This window comes from Gnatocerus cornutus, chromosome 5 (genome assembly GCF_029298725.1).
Source record: "Gnatocerus cornutus isolate USDA-ARS CGAHR chromosome 5, icGnaCorn1.1, whole genome shotgun sequence".
NCBI classification, from domain to species: domain Eukaryota; kingdom Metazoa; phylum Arthropoda; class Insecta; order Coleoptera; family Tenebrionidae; genus Gnatocerus; species Gnatocerus cornutus.
The window spans coordinates 2,941,249-2,958,756 of record NC_142237.1 but is presented as its reverse complement, the minus strand read 5'-3'; the positions used below and the strand labels follow the sequence as shown (position 1 = coordinate 2,958,756).

Sequence of the window (17,508 nt, the reverse complement as noted above, 5' to 3'; positions counted from 1 at the left end):
ATCCTTTAATGACGTTGTGCCAAAAATTGATCATTTCTTTGAGATGTTGCAACAAGTTTTCCAGTTTTTGGCCTACTTGCAAAGGCACTAGTTCCTAACTACCTCTGCTGTAGTTTTTGCTGAACTTTTTTGTCATCTTAAACGGAAGGAAGCAAGCTTTCAAATGATGTCCTATTTGTTCAAAACTGACATATTTGTTTTAGAAAATTTTCCAGTTGAAGTGAAATTTTCAAGATTTGCACGCAAGCGTATTTGGACATATTTTTTTTCTAAAGCAGAATACATATAAATATTTGTTTTTTGTTGGTAAATGATGGCACTTTCTCGACTAACCCGGGAAAGACCAATCATACCAGAAAAATGGTTTTTAGACATATTATGTAATCTGTTTATTAAAATAGTTGAAAGTATTTCTTTAAAGTTAAATAAAAAGTTCCATAAGCTAATTCATTTTACATTAGATTTTCAATTTAAATTGTCGTTTTAGGAGGCAGGTAAGGTAAGGTAAACGTACCAGTGCCTAACTTTGTCTTAATGACTAATTAAATTTGCAAAAAAAACATTGAAAATAAGGAATCGAAGACTTATTTTTAAAATTCGTCAATGTCAGCGATCTACACATACAGGGTGTCCCAAAACAGGCGTGCCAAATTATTACTACGTTGGTGGTGAAGGTTCAAAAAACCCGAGAAAAGTGTTAAAAAAATTCAATCTGTTGTAGTTTTTAAGATACAGGGCTCCAAAAGACAACATTTGAACACTTTTATTTTTATGTTTGAAATTATTAGAGCTATGCATTGGGTTCTGTTAAGATCTTTGGATGATATAAGATGCTTTTGAGCGTAATTTATTACATTGTTTCTTGTACTTTCAGAAGATTTAAGTGTCGATTTCACCTGAAAAATCATTTGACAACATTGCTTTACCACCCCACGTCGTAACCATAACAATTAAAATTTTCATTGTTAATTGAAGTCAATGTTGTGTATGTCAATAAGAGCTGTCAATGTTTTCCTTCACCAAAATTTGCGGTATTTGCTGTTCTGAAATAGAAAAGGAAAGTGCTTTGCCACGAGCGATTTGTATCTGAATTTGGCAGAGGTAAAAGCGATAACATATAGCTCTGACTGGTCTTATGTAGCCCTTCAAAATCTGGTTTTGTTCTGAGTGGTGGGAATCCTGGAGTTCATAGTGAAATAGCATCCAAATGAACATTTTACGGACATTTTGCTCTCATGAAACAATAATCTCATAAAACTATGTCATCGTGGATCGGAACCTTTGGTGTTTTCCAGCGTTCTAGTAAAATTTCAATATTTATTTATTGTGTTATTATTGTTGTTATTATTACTGTGCATTGTCTATTCGTCAGTAAATGTATTTCTCGTTTTACATTGATAATAAAATTTTTCATTGCTGAAAATGGTTAAGGTTTCGAAACGAAGCGTAATAAAACAAGAAATACTTATTGTTAGTCTTTGAGAATTACCTCTACCATTTTAAAAATAGTTTCTTTTGAGATTTATTATGTAAAAATGCATTAAAAAACATTCAATTTTAGAAGGTTTAAAGCAAATGTTCAAAGTTTCGACCATTGGCTTGAAGACACCTATTCACTCTTCTAATTTTATTTAACTGAACATCTTCTAACATCTCGGGCGTTACTGCATTAGCAGCCATTGTGATTCTTTCCAAGAGTTCTTCCCTGCTTTCTGGCACAGTGGCATAAACCATTTGCTTCGCATGTCCCCAAAAGAAAAAATCCAATGGATTGAGATCCGGCGATCGGGCCGGCCAATAAACAGGACCTGCTCTGCCGATCCATTTTTGAGGAAAATTTGTATTTAGCCATTCACGCACTGGACCGGCATGGTGAGTTGGTGCACCGTCCAACTGGAACCACATTTGGCGCAAAATATCTAGAGGTAAATCATCGAAAAAAAGTTGGAGATCGTTATTTAGGAATTCTAAAAAATTTTGGTGATTTAGTCGATTTGGAAGAATGAAAGGACCGACCAAGCGATTTCCTAAAATTCCGGCCCACATATTAACTGAAAACTTCTGCTGGTGTTTACTTGCTCTGAACACATGAGGGTTTTCAATGGACCAGTAATGATGATTATGATAATTGAAAACTCCTTCTCGCGTAAATGTTGCTTCATCAGTCCATAACACATTGTACACTAAATTCAGAATTTTGATTCTGTTGATTCATTACCCAGTTGCAATAATTCAACCTTTATTTATATTATTATAATTATAATTATAATAATAATTATATTATTATAATCGATTATAATCGTCAGGTTCCAGAGCTTGAACTCGTGTGTAATGATAAGGGTGCAATCTCTCCGTCCTCAAGATTCTTCCTACTAAGCTAGAATTGACTTCTAGTTCTCGAGCAATTTGGCGAATGCTTTTATTTGGAAATTCTTCAACCTGATCAAGAACAACTTCTTCAAGTTGAGGGGTTCTTGTGGTTCTTGGTCTCCCACTATCGTGATTTTCTCCCAAATCTATCCTTCCAGTCTCTCTTACGCGCTGATCCAATCATTGGAACGTAACTCGACAGGGTTGTCGTCGATTAGGATAACGTTGCTGGTACATCCTTTGGGCTAATCTCAAATTGCCGTTAGCAGCACCAAGTATTTGGTACATGTCACAGTAATCTCTAATACTATAATTCATTTTGAAATGCTTCAAAATTTGGCTTTTGACTTTTTAAATGTCGAATTTTGCTCTTTCATTGTTCCTTCTAATTTCTATGGATACAAAAGAAATGTGTACGTGGGTACAATATTTTTATGTATCATGTTGCCAAATTTACTCTTAGAAATTTACTCTTAGAAAACTCTGAATATGATAATGAATTTTTTTTAATATTTTTCTCAAGCTGCAGGGACCCTAATTGACAACTTACCGACACTTTGGCACGCCTGTTTTGGGACACCCTGTATTTAGGGTTATTAAAAAAAGCATTTTAATTCTAAAAGAAAGAGTTAGTATCGGCAAGAAAATGCCTAATGTTTGGCGCAAAGTTGAAATCGAATAGCAGTAGGTAGAATAGCAGTATTTTAAATTTGAAGAAAACATATTGGCCGTATAAGTAAGTCTAAAATATTGCAATATTAAGATATGATATCAAAATCCATTATTATAATTATTATTTATTACTGAAAGTCATATTGTAACAACTAACAGTATATATGCAAAGGGGTTTGATTTTATATTTTTACGTTAAAAATTTGACTGCTATTTTTCTCCATACATAACGCTTCTAACCCAGTTGAAGTAAGGAGTGACCTTTGTGAATCCAGACGGATCGGTACTTTCGCATCCGTTTCCACTAATAAAACTGGCAATCGCCACAACCCAATCAAAAGGTCCCATTCTTACAACAAGAGGACCACCATTATCACCCTAAAATCATTAAATAACCACAAAATCACAAACACAGTTTTGTTTCATACAACACATGTTCCTTCAGTACTGTTCCCTCGAACACAGACCATGAAATCGGTTATTTTATCTCCATAAATTTGTTTACATTCGTCAGTTTCCAAAGGTTCTACATCAACGTACTGGAGACGCTCGGAAAGATCTGTATTAGCTATAATTTTCATATATTAATCTCCTTGTTATTTAAAACAGACAGCCTTACAGTCGCTCGTTTGACCCCAACCTAAGACAGTATGAGTATTATTCAACGTAAAATTGGTGTCGAGGAAAAAGGAGTTCTGTATATAATCTAAAACCAAAGTACGCCATGAGTTCAACACGATTTTTGCGGACAAATCGTACCAGTTTCGTTGAAAGTTGATTGTAACTTAATTAGACCCACATCAGCTTCAATAGTTTCTGGATTAAAATCTGGATGGACATAAAACTCGGTACTCTCAACAGTCACTCGATTGGAATCGTCTTCTGTCAAAGTTGGAGATCCTAACTGAATTGTGAATGATACAGCGCTACAAGTATAAGTCGTTTTAATCAACTTAATGTAGTAATAAGCAGAAAATAATTGTTTACTTGTTCACACAGTTTGCAGAAGTTATTATCCATTGGTTGCGTGTCAAAAAACCTCCACAGAAAAATGTGCTGTTTGGTGTTTTCACATGTATAGCAGCAACATATGGAAATTCGCCAGCTTCAGCGTCGGATCCACCGATAATGCGTGATCCTGGAGTTTGAATTAGAACTTTTTAGATCCTAAATTTACCAGACCTGATTTAGAAGTAACTCCCACGGATAGCAACGCCGCTATATTTAAAAGACACAAGTTGAATTTCATTTTTGTGTGCTCTCAGCTCGCTGTACTGTTCTGTCGCTATCTAATCAAAGTCAAAAACTTGTTGTCAAAAATTAAGCTTATTTATAAATTTATTGTACTAATCAGGTTTTCATAGATAGGGATCATGTAATTTTTGGTGAGATAACTTATAGTGTTATTTACTCGACCAAAGTTACAGGTTACAAGTAATTGCATGATTTTTTCTTTAATTTTTTTAATGTTTTCTTCCTTTCTTCTTTTCGTAAGTTTCTTAAAAATTAACAAAAATTACAATTTTTTATAAAACAGTTACGCTATTCTTCATTCTTACCGTGAATTACGAACAGCTAGCCGAAAGTCGAACCATTATAAGGTTTACCAAGAGTTAGATTTTTTGGTACAAATGCTCATTTTACGCAGAATTTAATGCAGAATCCAAATCATATGGTATTCTAGGATCTGAAATAACTGATTCTACTAAAGTATCCAAATACTTGCTAGCTAAGGGTTGTTTTCTTAGACCACTTCAAAAATTGTACAAATAACACCTAAAATGCTGAGCCCCAACAATTTCCACATATTGAAAAAATTTAAAAAAATTTTAATTGGCCCTTTTTGCTTAAAAAAAATTCCTAAATTGGTTAGATTGACCCTTTCAAAACTGCATAATCTGATGGAATAGTGCAGCATAAAAACGGTAATTTTAGAACTTTTTCGTTTCGTTTAAAGTAAAACACTCATTAAATTCCGATTCAAATAATTTTGACTATAAAACTTACATTAGAGGCTATTTTTTAACTAAAATATTGAAAAAACAACTAACTACAAAATTAATCCAAAACATCTTCTGCAGAAGAAGATGACATTAAACCATCTATAAATCATAAATTTCTTCTAATAGAGTTGACTTGCGATAAGAAACAACGAAAGACTGTTCAAATCATTGGTTTTTTTGGAATTTAGTGGTAACGGTGTGGTATGTACAGGTTTTATTGAAATACTTTGGGGCAATTTTTTTTGTGACGAAGTCTTTGTAGATCTAGAATTTTAAGTTTTTTCTCTATGAATATGTATGGAATTGAAGCCATTTAATAAAAAGTCAATGAACAGCAATTTTTTAAAATTAAACTATCTTTTTGTGCATGCTCAATGGCATTATCTATGGGATATTTCGCGTTGATGGTATATTGCATATTGTATTGAATGCACCACACATTCAATTACCTTCTCTAACATATGTTTGGAACATTCAAACCCTATAAATAAATCATTTGTGGATTTTTTTAAAGACTGTACCGATAAGTTTGTAGCTCTTAGTCTTTGATTTTTTTTCTTCCAAAAATAACTATTTTGTATTCCTGATATTCCTTTGGTCCCCGCTAATCGTCGGATTTTTTGAACTCATTTGCAGACTTGGAATGTCGATTTTCTTAGTAGTCAGATTCTCTAAAGCTTTTCTGGAAAATTTAATGATTTTTGATGTAGACTTTTTGAATACTTTGAACGCTCAGAATGTATTAAATTTAGACTTGTTAGAAATAACCAGTAATGACAGGTTATAGGTCTCAACAAAGTAAAAAACTTTCCGCCTAGTCGTGAAAATTGTCGATCGAAGCCATAAACATATCAAGCTTAAATTTTGATAGATCACGAAACAATAATTTTTATCTTTTCCGTCTAAATACGAACAGTGTTCTACAGTGCTGCAAAATGAAACTAAACTTGTGCTTTTTCAATTTAGCGACGCTGCTGATGCTTGGCGTTACTGCTAGGCCAGGTCTAGCATCAGATTTTAAACCCAAAAATAAGTTTTAATTCCGTTTTGTAGAATCCCGCATTATCGGCGGTATCAACGCGCGAGCTGGTGAGTTTCAACTTCCGCGAACTGTGAAACAAGTTAGTTGCTATCAGTTTGTTAGAGTATTACTTTCTAATGTAAAATTATAGCGGAAAACTATTCACAATTCAGTTAGGATCTACAAGTTTGACACAGTCAGACTCCAACCGAGTCACTGTAGCCACTGATGAGTATTACATTCATCCAGATTTTAATCCAGAAACGATTGAGGCGGATGTGGGATTAATTAAATTAAGAATAAGTGTGACTTTAACAGGTAGAATGTGTTCTGCAAAAACGACAATATTGGACTAATGCTTGTACATACGTTTCAGATTATATCCAGAACTCTTTTTTCATCATTTCTAATATGACTTTAGGTAATCAACATACAATTTTAGGCTGGGGTCAAACGAGCGACTGTAAGTTTCCGTTATAAAAGTCGAGTAATCAATAAAAATTCTAGCTGAAGCGGGACTCTCTGAGCACCTGCAGTACGCTGATGTAGCTGTTATGAAAAATGAAGAATGTAAAACAATTTACGGAGATCAAATTACCGACAACATGCTCTGTGTTGAAGGAAACTATAATGAAGGAACTTGCACAGTAAAAACAAACTGTGTCTTTGTCATTGTAGTTTTAATTGATTTTAGGGTGACAACGGCGGTCCTCTTGTTATAAGAGCAGGACAACTTGATATGGTTTTTGCAATTGCTAGTTTTATTAGTGCGAATGGGTGTGAAAGCACTAATCCTTCTGGATTTACAAGACTTACTCCTTACCTCGACTGGATGACTAGCGTTATGACTGGTGGAAATGTAACAGTTTGAGAAAACAGCTAAACTGCACTAGCGTTCAAAATTGTCGCATCAACGTCAAAATTTGAAATAAAATACTTTGTACTTGTTTTTATTCACTTATACAAGATGTTTATCAAACCGTATTTTTCTCTTTACTCTATTGCAGCAGTTCCACACGAACTGAACCTGACACATTAAAAACTAAAACATCTTGCAGAAACATAATTTTGTTAAAAATCGAATGTATAAATCTTAAATTAACCAAAACCATAAATGGTTGAATTGTTTGCTGCTTAAAACTTTAAATAACCACCTTATTTTAACTACTCTTTCGTTCATCTTCTTTAATTAAATTCACTTCACTTATTTTTTTTCACTCTAAATATAAATTCCAAGAATTTAAAATTAGTGAACAAATCAGTTTGAACTGTTTACTTAACACATCAGATAGTAATATACATAAAAAAGTAATTTCATAATTTGTTTTTAAATTAAAACTTTGTTAAGAAAATTTGTCGCATTCGTGACAATATTTTAACAAAAGTTGGCAAAACTGGTTGAAATCTGTAGAGTTAAAAATTGATAATTTGTATACAAAGTAACGAATTGATAATGCAGTTTTTGCACTAATTAAAGTTAAAAGATATATCAGTGAAATAGTGAAAATAAATGTCACGGATGTGACAATTGTTAGATCGGACTTTCCAAATTGTACACACAGTTGGTTTTAACAACTTCTGTTATAATGCTAACATGATAAAAAACTCTGGATGGTCTGGGAGGCACAAATAAACGTATCGTTCACAGAAAGATAATTAACAATTCTGCAAAGGATTTCTTCTTAAAAGCAAAAAATCAATTAATAATATAATACTGGTGAATTCAAAGTCAAAATATCTGAATCAACTAAGTAAAAATATTTAAGCAATCAATACTAAATATCCAACAATATCTCATATTTTGTCCAAATAAAGAAGTTAGTTTAGGGTGGATGTAGGTATGTCTAGCGGATATAAGTACACTCGACCAATTTGTGAAACCGAAACTGTGCTGTGGGCGTCTTCGCCTGTGTAAAATATAACTTTCCTTGTTCAAAATGTTACAAGCATTAATAAAATTAGTCTTTCTGCTACATTATTTTCATTGTTTAGCAACGTTTATTAAAGAAGTTTTGCTTTGTCACACCCGTTACAGTTTTCTAAAATATACAGAACACAATTGAATTGGTTATTCTAATTGCAAAGAGACTTAAAATGTGTGCCTATAGTTCATATTTTTGTGTACTAAAGGAAAAGGAATCAGACTTTTGTTATTCGCAGAAATATAGAAAAATGTTATTAAAAACAATAAATTTAATTTGCACCCGTCATACTCGTGACACCACAAATGAATTTGTTGCTCTATGATCTGCAATCGTAACTTAACAAATTTTATTTAGATAATTTGCTGCACTTTAACGTACCTGATAACAGTATACTTCTGCTTGAAAAAGCTCTTAGTGATAAATAAATTAACAAATTGTTGGCATTTTGTCACACCCCTGACATATGGAATTGCTGATTAACTTTTGCATAAATTTTTTTTTCGTTTTGAAATTTTTGTTATGTATGGCTGTCTGCACGTGCCTGTTTTTCTGGGTCACGAGTTTAAAAGCAAACTTTAAATAAATAAATAAATAATGAAAAACAATACATACACCCAGTTGGTCAAATTGTAGTGCATGCAAGTAAAGCTATTTTGCAGCAAATGATTGGAGCCATTGCACTTTCCAGAGGTCCCGGAATTTTGACTTCAAAACAAATAATGACAAATGTCACTTAAAAGTGTTTCAAATTATGACAAACAAAATTATATTATTGAAACTGTCGCAATCGAAAACTTTTTTTAGGTACTCCTAAGTGGAACTCATAGCTTGTGACTGCTTTAGACAGATTAATATTTGCCAAAATGCTATAAGTGCAGCAGGTTCTTCACACGTTTAGTGACTAATGTCGAAATTCAATTCAATTAGGTTTTTTTTTTAATCATCACAATTTTTTATACAGATGTCCGGAATGTCGCGCACTACAGTGAAACTGTATCATCGGAGAATGCCATAGATCACCAAAAAAATGTTTAAATAAAATCCATGTCTTCAAGTTTGCAAGATACGATGGATTGAAGAGTAAAACTTTAATGCTAAAATTAGCGATTTGTATGCAATAATTTCACGTTCAAATGAATTTTTTGGGCGAAAACATGATGCAAAAAAAATCGGAAAAGTCTTGTGAAAAAACGCTGAACATTGTTAACAAATTTTTTCAATCAACAATGTCGATCAGTGTGGCATTACTCGTTCATGAGCCGACCTGACTAACGCCAACAATACAACAGCAACATTCCTATTTGAATTGATTGAATACTGGAAATTTAAATTATTGGAGGATTGGCTCAGCGGTCAAGTAAGAATAACAAACAAACAAACAGTAACTCTGGATTTTAAATTAAAAAACTAACCTACTTTAATTAATTGTAGACTAATTGTAGAAATAAATTTTGTGAGAGGAATTCCTATCGGTGCGGTGTCATAAAGATATCAGAAAGCTTAACTTAATGTGTGGATCATTACAAAACAATAATTTTTATCAAATTTCATAGGGTATAAGTATGGGAGATATAGTAAAGGTTGATTATTAGTTTAAACAAAATGAAATTAATTTTGTCTCTTTGTAACCTAGCGGTGCTACTGCTTTTACGAGTTACTGCAAGACCAGGTTTGATAATGCTTTTTAATTACACCATTTCATTTCTCTGCTCCAGAATCGCGAATAATTGGTGGCGTTAATGCTCGAGCTGGTGAATTTCCTTGTGCCGCTGCCATAACGGTTCAAACATCAGATGGCACGTTTTTTTGTGGTGGTATTCTAACAGGTAGTCAATGGATAATAACTTCCGCCAACTGTATAAACAAGTAAGTAATTTACTTTATGCTAGTACAGCGCATTAGCGAAAATTTTTAGTGGTAAACTATTCACTGTTCAACTAGGCTCCACAACTTTGACAGAGTCCGACCCCAACCGTGTGATACTTGCAAGTGATGAGTATTACATTCATCCAGATTTCAATCCAGAGACAATTGAGGCTGATATAGGACTAATTAAATTAAGAATGAGTGTGAGTCTAACTGGTAGGAGTTTCATACAATAATTGATAATATTGAAGACATTTTCGTATTTCGATTTCAGATTATATAAAAAACGCCAATTTCTTACTTTCCAGCAGTCCGCCCTCTAATACACTTTCAGTTATAGGCTGGGGTCAAACTAGCGACTGTAAGCCTATATAGTTTAATTTAAAAGAAAAACAAATTTGTAAAAATTCCAGCTGTGTCCGGACTCTCTGAACATCTCCAGACCGTTGATGTAGTACCATTAACAAATCAAGAATGCAAGGCAGTTTATGGAGATCAGATTACAGATAATATGCTTTGTGTTGAAGGAAACTACAATGAAGGAACATGCACTGTAAATAATAACAATCCGTTTTTCAGTTTCTGGTAATTTATTGATTTTAGGGTGATAACGGCGGCCCTCTTCTTGTACGAGCAGGAGCGCTGGATTTTGTTTTTGCAATTTCTAGTTTTATTAGTGGGAACGGATGCGAAAGCACTGATCCTTCCGGATTTACAAGACTTACTCCATATTACGACTGGGTAACCAGTGTTATGTCCGGGGGAAACGTGACAGCTTAAAAGAAGAAGGCATCATTTTTCTTGTATCTTTAGTTTTGGTTTTTGTAATGGTGTACAAATTTCTGCAATAACTTAGTCCAGTGATCAAAATAACCGTTTCTATCGTCATTATCATCAAGCTTTTAACTAGGTACATCCAACATTCTGTTCAAAATGTTTTTTGAAAATACATTATCTTTCAATTTGCAATGATATGATCGGTACTTAAAAATTCTCGATTGCTGCCATTAATCAAAAACTATCTATTTTTCAGTTAGTACTTAAATAATTTTACCATATTGCTATCGGCATTTTTTCTTGCTCTATGAGTTCGAGGACACGTATACAGGTGACCCCGAGAAAAAAGGCTTATGAAAGCAACAATTCTAAACCAAAATTTCGAAACAAAAACACAGCGCCGCCTTTTATGAGTCATTATTTTAGAATTAAGAAACATTTTATTTTCATTCCTCTTTCACATCTCGGATTTGTTGGCAAATATGTAAAAAACAAAGATTTCTCGACCTGGGTTATAAAAATTTGAAATGGACTTAGCAACTTAACCACTTAAGTCGACGATATTGAATTTAACTGCTTTTTGACAAATACATCTAAGAACAAGTGTGTCTTCCAAAGAGAGTTCATTCGGTAGTTTCATAACTTCATTAAGCACAACTTTTTGTGTGTAAAAATTCGCATCAAAATAGGCCAATTAGATTTTTATCTTTTTTTTGAATTCTTGTTTTTTCGGAACTTTTTTGAATCTTTATGATCATAACTGCGTTATTATCTTAAATAAACCTAAAAAACAAGCAAAAACAAGAAGTGGAAAAACTGAATGGACGGTATGAAACTGACGAAAACTGATATTTCAGGCAATTCTTAAGGAAGGACTTAACGCATGCTACAACCTTTTTGTTTTTAATTTTGTAAAATTTAAAACGCATTTTATTCAAAAACGGACTTAGCAACTTAACGATAATATAAGTGATTATTTCGAGAGTAGCTCTAAACATCGAATTTTAAGTAAATGTTAATTTGCTATAAATAAATTTGGTTTTCTGTGACCTGTTGTGTGCTCTCATCATTGTATAATCGCAACATGTACCACTTGTGATCCAAATTTACTTGACGGAAATTCTTTTAGTTAATCGATGTTTGCAAGGAGACTTTTTCTGGACCAATTTGCCATTTAAACAATTCATCCGACTGCGTTTTGTGATTTATTTATGTCAATAAGTGGTCTCGAAAAAATCTCTTTATGCAACAACATCTCGTACCAAAATGAAATTTATCGGAGTAAATTTAAACCACTAGCGTTTCTAAATGATTTTACATGTCAGAATGACAAATCTTTGATAAAAATTATGCAGCAACGGTTAAATGTTGTTGGTCGAGTTATTTATAATTTAAATAATAGATTGTATGTAGATGATTGCAAGTAGATGAAAAGTCACAAAACAGACTCTAATTTTCAGAAAATTTTGTACCGAAAGAGTGGAAATGTGTGCATTTTAATTCCCAGTCGCAAAAATTATAGCCGAATAGTGCCTTAAGCTAATCAATTAAATTACTTAAAATCGTATTATAAATATTAGCTTCAGAACATAGCAATAAATTTTTATATCATTTCACGAGGTAGTCTGATTAGTACAATACTGATTTATTCAGACCCCAGCCAATATGAAAATAAATTTGTCCCTTTTAAACCTAGCTGTGTTGCTATTTTTAGCAGTTACTGCAAGACCAGGTCTGGCAACTGTTCTAGAATCCCGTATTGTTGGTGGTGTTAATGCTCGAGCTGGTGAGTTTCCATTTGCCGCGGCTATAAAAGTTCAAACATCAGAAGGTACATTTTTCTGTGGTGGTATTCTAACTGGCAGTCAATGGATAATAACTTCCGCAACAACAACAACAACAACAAGTTGGTTATTTTTCGTTTGTTGATTCACTTAATAGCGTGAAATTCTAGCGGTAAACTATTCACTATTCAACTAGGCTCCACAACTTTGACAGAGTCAGACTCCAACCGTGTCATTCTTACCAGTGATGAGTATCATATCCATCCCGATTTTAATCCAGAAACAATAGAGGCTGATATAGGACTAATTAAATTAAGAATGAGTGTGAGTTTAAGTGGTATGATTTCTTTTAGAAAAATAGTTAAAATTGGGCTCATGCTCCTACTTTGGTTTTAGATTATATAAAAAACGCCAATTTCTCAATTTCCAACAGTACCGTACCTAGTCCACATTCAGTGATAGGTTGGGGCCAAACAAGCGACTGTAAGTCTGTAAGTAGTCAAGTTAAGAAAGAGACGAGTTTCTGAAAATTGTAGCAACAGCTGGTCTCTCTGAACACCTCCAAACTGTTGATGTAGTACCTTTAACAAATCAAGAATGTAAGCTCATTTATGGAGATCAGATTACAGATAACATGATTTGTGTTGAAGGAAACTACAACGAAGGAACATGCACTGTAAATTTTACAACGGCGTTTTAGTTTTTGTAGTCATTCAGTGATTTTAGGGAGATAATGGAAGTCCTCTTCTTATACGACAAGGAGTAACATATTTTGTATTTGCAATTTCTAGTTTCATCAGTGGAAACGGATGCGAAAGCACTGATCCTTCCGGATTTACAAGACTTACTCCGTATTACGACTGGGTAAACAGCGTTATGAGAAATGTGACAGTATAAAAAAGAAAACTTTTTCAAACAATTTTAATAAACAACCAAAATTTCTAAATTTGATCAAGATATTGCTAATTAGTTTATCTTACAATTGACTATATTGGTTCTCAAATATTGTATGTTAGTTATGTCAGTTTGATTAAAATTCGGCAATTACTTACATGGCAATAACTGATAAATTATTGTCGATAGGTGTCATAAATCAGAGAGCTTAATTTTGATCATAAACAATACTTTTTATAAGTCTTTGTCGTTTAATTGAGTTACTAATAAAGTTATAAATTTATACTCGACAATGATTTGTAATTTTCCTTAACCAAAAGCTTAACGTTTTTATATTTGTGTTGTTTAACGGAATAGTACAGCTGCTATTGCAAGTGAAAATAAAAATGAAATTCAATTTGTGTTTTTTTAATCTAGCGGCTCCCCTATTTCTGGAAGTTACTGCTAAACCAGGTCTGGTAGAGATTTTAAAGCCAAAAAGTTTTAATTGAATAATTTAAGCTCCAGGATTGCGCATTATTGGTGGCGCCGATGCTCAAACTGGTGAGTTTGACAACCGACAGTACCTTTTTCTGTGGAGGTCTTCTAACACGCAGCCAATGGATCATGACTTCTGCAAACTGTGTAAACAAGTTCGTTATTTTTTGTTTTTTTAGTACATTAGATTTATTAATACAAACTTGTAGCGCCACATCGTTCACAATTCAATTAGGTTCCTCGACATTGGCAGAGGAAGACCTTAATAGAGTCACAGTTGAGTACTGAGTATTATCTTCATCCAGATTTTAATCCAGAGTTAATTGTGGCTGATGTGGGACTAATTAAATTACAGTCACCAATAACTATAACTGGTATGATAATAAATTATTGTTTTTTATCAAAATTGTGCATTGGTTTCAGATTATGTACAGAACTCTTTTTTCCTACTTGCCAATTTTACTTTCAGTAACACACATACCATATTAGGCTGGGGCCAAACAAGCGACTGTAAGTTTTAAGTTCAAATTTAACAATGAGACTATTCGTAGGAATTCTAGCTGAAACAGAACTCTCTGAGCACCTCCAGTACGTTGATGTAGAACCTTTGTCAAACCAAGAATGTAAAGAAGTTTACGGAGATCAAATCACCGATGACATGCTCTGTGTACAAGGCAAAGGCAATGAAGGAACATGCACTGTACAAATGACAACAGTTTTTGATTTTGTAGATACTTATTCTATGTGTCAATTTTAGGGTGACAATGGTGGTCCTCTTGTTATAAGAACGGGAGATATAGATTGGGTTGTAGCAGTTGCTAGTTTCATCAGTGGAAACGGATGTGGAAGTACTGATCCATCCGGATTCACAAGACTTTTTCCTTATTTTGACTGGTTGACCAGCATTATGGATGAGAAAAATGTAACAGTTTAATAATAACGTCACAATGGCTGAAAATTCAAAGTCTCTTTTAGAACAATAACAACTTTATTTAGCGCTTGGAACACTTTTGATAACTCTCACATAGTCCTCTTACAATACTTCCAATAACTTAATTAATTTACATCTTATCCCTATTATCACCTTGTATCCAGATATTCCCCTACCACTAGCTTAATTCTAGAACGCCTCTTTGGGAGTTCCGCGTATGACTCAAAGACGTTTCACGATAAGTGTGGAACTCGAATGCTCGAGTTTTGTTTTTTATCACCGATAGTTTTGGCGTGGCGACGCATTAAAAATGTAATTTTTAGCTAATAGGGAGTTACAAAAAATGTAACCTATATGTTTTTGTACCAAATTTTGTAGAATATTGTTCAAATATCGCAGTGGTGCTAAAATTATAATTATAAAAAATACATCACGGTTTTGCCAAATATATATACAGGGTGTCCCAGAACTCGCGCCCAGAGAGAAAGGGCTTATGGAGGCAACAATTCTGAACCAAAATTTTGAAACCATAATTTTTTAACTCAAAAAATAACCGAGATAAGACAAAAAAACTGTAGCCAATCCCGAAGCTGAACAGAATTTGAAAATTGGTAACTATGGACACATACTATCATCCATTGGTCAGTTAAGCATTAGACTCTCGTTGCCTAGGAAATTGGGATGGCCATTTACTCCACTTCTCGAATAAGCTTTCGGAATTGGTTGTTAACTTTTTATCAGTTCTCGAATACTATTAAACTTAGTCAATTTTTGTTTTGAAATTTATCATCTGTATTGCTGTCGGCACCCTCCCTTGCTCTCTGGGGCGCGAGTTCTGGGACACCCTGTATATCGGGCGGAATGAGAATGTGCGGGTAGCTTTTGCTACCCTTATATTCTAATCGGAAGGCCTGAGAGAGAACAGAGGGTTCTTTCTCAGTATTTCAAAACTTCACCTAGTGGAATTTGACTGCTTCGCAGAAGAAGCCGATTCCCAGCAGGCGGGTTTTGTTTTTCGCGACGCGGACGCGGGGAAAAAACAAGGTCTGCGGGTTACCATGCAAAGCAGGGGAGAGACTTCTGTGGGAGGCGGTGCTCAGAGAAGCTGAGGACTGACTTTCACAGTGTCTTGGCGTGCATTAAAAACTAACATGCAAGAAAATTTGCGCAAAGCGCAAGACAAAAAGGAACGCTCTCACCAAATTAGGGGGCTCGTCGGAAGATGCGGTGGTGTGGATTTCTTCTCCCATCACCTTCTAAGCAGCGCCATCTTGGGCCGCTTGCATCTGGAGGGACCTTCTTCATCATAGTCGATGGCGAGTCGGACGAGTGGGTTGGGGTGACCTTCAGCTTTCCTGAAGGACCGGACCGCAATGTTGTAGAGAAACTCCTCCATGAGGGGGAGATCTGCTTCCCGGTGGAGTTGGGCGTTGCGGACGAACCATGGGGCGTTGAAGGCCTGTCGGAGGAATCGGTTTTGGAGGACCTCCAGCCGAAGCATGTTGGTGCGCGAGGGAGCGTGCGCCCAGGCGACCGATGCGTAGGTGATGGTCGGACGGATGATTGTTCGGAACAGCAGGAGTTTGTTGTTAGTTGACATCTTGCTGCGTCTGCAGATGAGCGATTGAAGCATTCCCATGGCCATCTTTCCCTTGTCTACGGCGTAGTCAAGGTGATGGCGGAAGTCGAACTTTTGGTCAATGATGACACCCAGGCATTTCACCCTGTCTCTCCAGGGGATGACGCTGTTGAACATCTCGATCTCACCCTCTGGCTGAACTCTACGTCGTGTCACTAAGAGTGCTGTGCTCTTTTCGGGGTTGACGTCGATCAGCCAGAGCTTGCACCAGTCTTCGAGGCGGCTGACGGCTTCCTGAAGGTATCGGGTTGCCAGCAGCGGTTGCTTCGAGCGGGCGAGAATTGCTGTGTCATCTGCGTAGACGGCCAACGATGTCCTCTGGGTCCTGGGGATGTCCGTGGTGTACATCGCGTACAGGAGAGGGAAGAGGGCGGAGCCTTGAGGGACTCCGGCCTCGATGTCGTGGAGTTCGGAGAGAGAATTGCCGATGCGTGTCCGGAATTTTCTGTCCTGGAGGAAGGAGTGAACCAGCTGCACCATCGCCAGCGGAACGCCGTTATTGTGAAGCTTGTAGACAAGTCCATCGTGCCAAACGGTGTTGAGGGCTTGGAGACGTGGAGAAAGACTGCACCAGTCACTTGCTTGCGCTCGATCCCGGTGGCGGCGTATTCTACGATTCTTAGCAGCTGGTCGGAGGTGGAGTGTTTTGAACGGAAGCCAAATTGTTTATCTGGCAGGATGTGGAAATCCTTGACGATTTTCGCCAGTCGGGAGTGGATGATTTTTTTCGCGACCTTGCCAACTGCGGACAGCAGGCTGATGGGTCGATGGTTTTGCGGAAATTTGTGGTCCTTGCCCGGTTTCGGAATGCTCTTCTGGGTCGAAGTCCCCGGATTAGGAAGCCGATTTCTTCAGGAGAAGTGGGTGGAATGGGAATTTCGGGATCTTTATCGATGATTTCCCGGACGTGGCTTTCCACGTGGTCGAGATGGTCGTCGTCGGCGTTTTCCAGGTTGATTCTGCATTGCAGTTCCAAGCTCGATTCCATTTCTTCCGTGGATGGGAGGGAGCGGTTTCTTGCTGCTGCGAAGTGCCCTAGTCATCCTCCAGATCGAGTTGTCTTCCGTGGTGAGAGACTCGAGTTTCTCCTCCCATTGTTCATTTCTGAACTCCTGGAGGGCGATCGTGACTTCTCGTTGGAGACGGTTC

General features: G+C 35.7%; 3 protein-coding genes across 3 annotated transcripts; 2 read left to right on the top strand and 1 right to left on the bottom strand.

Annotated features, from left to right (window-relative positions):
- Positions 1 to 2,283: 2,283 nt before the first annotated feature.
- On the bottom strand, positions 2,284 to 4,291 carry LOC148173720 (brachyurin-like). Its single transcript, XM_088035569.1, has 7 exons — positions 4,225 to 4,291; positions 4,030 to 4,180; positions 3,802 to 3,968; positions 3,662 to 3,748; positions 3,471 to 3,610; positions 3,283 to 3,420; positions 2,284 to 2,541 (listed from the first exon to the last, which is right to left on the bottom strand). The coding sequence occupies exons 1-7, from the start codon at positions 4,289 to 4,291 to the stop codon at positions 2,284 to 2,286; spliced, it is 1,008 nt and encodes a 335-aa protein (XP_087891695.1).
- A 1,128-nt stretch (positions 4,292 to 5,419) lies between these two features.
- On the top strand, positions 5,420 to 10,637 carry LOC148173719 (chymotrypsin BI-like). Its single transcript, XM_088035568.1, has 11 exons — positions 5,420 to 5,452; positions 6,099 to 6,157; positions 6,218 to 6,384; positions 6,443 to 6,529; positions 6,574 to 6,713; positions 6,761 to 6,917; positions 9,707 to 9,857; positions 9,907 to 10,073; positions 10,132 to 10,218; positions 10,271 to 10,410; positions 10,461 to 10,637. The coding sequence occupies exons 1-11, from the start codon at positions 5,420 to 5,422 to the stop codon at positions 10,635 to 10,637; spliced, it is 1,365 nt and encodes a 454-aa protein (XP_087891694.1).
- Positions 10,638 to 12,369: 1,732 nt separating this feature from the next.
- LOC148173718 (chymotrypsin BI-like) lies at positions 12,370 to 13,645 on the top strand. Its single transcript, XM_088036671.1, has 5 exons — positions 12,370 to 12,540; positions 12,589 to 12,755; positions 12,815 to 12,901; positions 12,955 to 13,094; positions 13,145 to 13,645. Exons 1-5 carry the CDS (start codon positions 12,503 to 12,505, stop codon positions 13,313 to 13,315), a joined length of 603 nt encoding a protein of 200 aa, XP_087892797.1. The 5' UTR covers positions 12,370 to 12,502; the 3' UTR covers positions 13,316 to 13,645.
- The last annotated feature ends 3,863 nt before the right edge of the window (positions 13,646 to 17,508 follow it).

What these genes read in the sequence shown, in the direction of transcription:
- LOC148173720 (XM_088035569.1), bottom strand. Translation starts at nt 4,291, where the DNA reads ATGAAATTCAACTTGTGTCTTTTAAATATAGCGGCGTTGCTATCCGTG. An exon ending in ATCAACTTTCAACGAAACTG is followed by an intron (nt 3,749 to 3,801) that starts GTACGATTTGTC and finishes CTTTGGTTTTAG; the next exon opens with ATTATATACAGAACTCCTTT. An exon ending in GTACTGAAGGAACATGTGTT is followed by an intron (nt 3,421 to 3,470) that starts GTATGAAACAAA and finishes TAATGATTTTAG; the next exon opens with GGTGATAATGGTGGTCCTCT.
- LOC148173719 (XM_088035568.1), top strand. Translation starts at nt 5,420, where the DNA reads ATGGCATTATCTATGGGATATTTCGCGTTGATG. An exon ending in ATAATGAAGGAACTTGCACA is followed by an intron (nt 6,714 to 6,760) that starts GTAAAAACAAAC and finishes AATTGATTTTAG; the next exon opens with GGTGACAACGGCGGTCCTCT. An exon ending in AATGAGTGTGAGTCTAACTG is followed by an intron (nt 10,074 to 10,131) that starts GTAGGAGTTTCA and finishes TTTCGATTTCAG; the next exon opens with ATTATATAAAAAACGCCAAT.
- LOC148173718 (XM_088036671.1), top strand. Translation starts at nt 12,503, where the DNA reads ATGGATAATAACTTCCGCAACAACAACAACAACAACAA. An exon ending in AACAACAACAACAACAACAA is followed by an intron (nt 12,541 to 12,588) that starts GTTGGTTATTTT and finishes GTGAAATTCTAG; the next exon opens with CGGTAAACTATTCACTATTC. An exon ending in TTGGGGCCAAACAAGCGACT is followed by an intron (nt 12,902 to 12,954) that starts GTAAGTCTGTAA and finishes TGAAAATTGTAG; the next exon opens with CAACAGCTGGTCTCTCTGAA.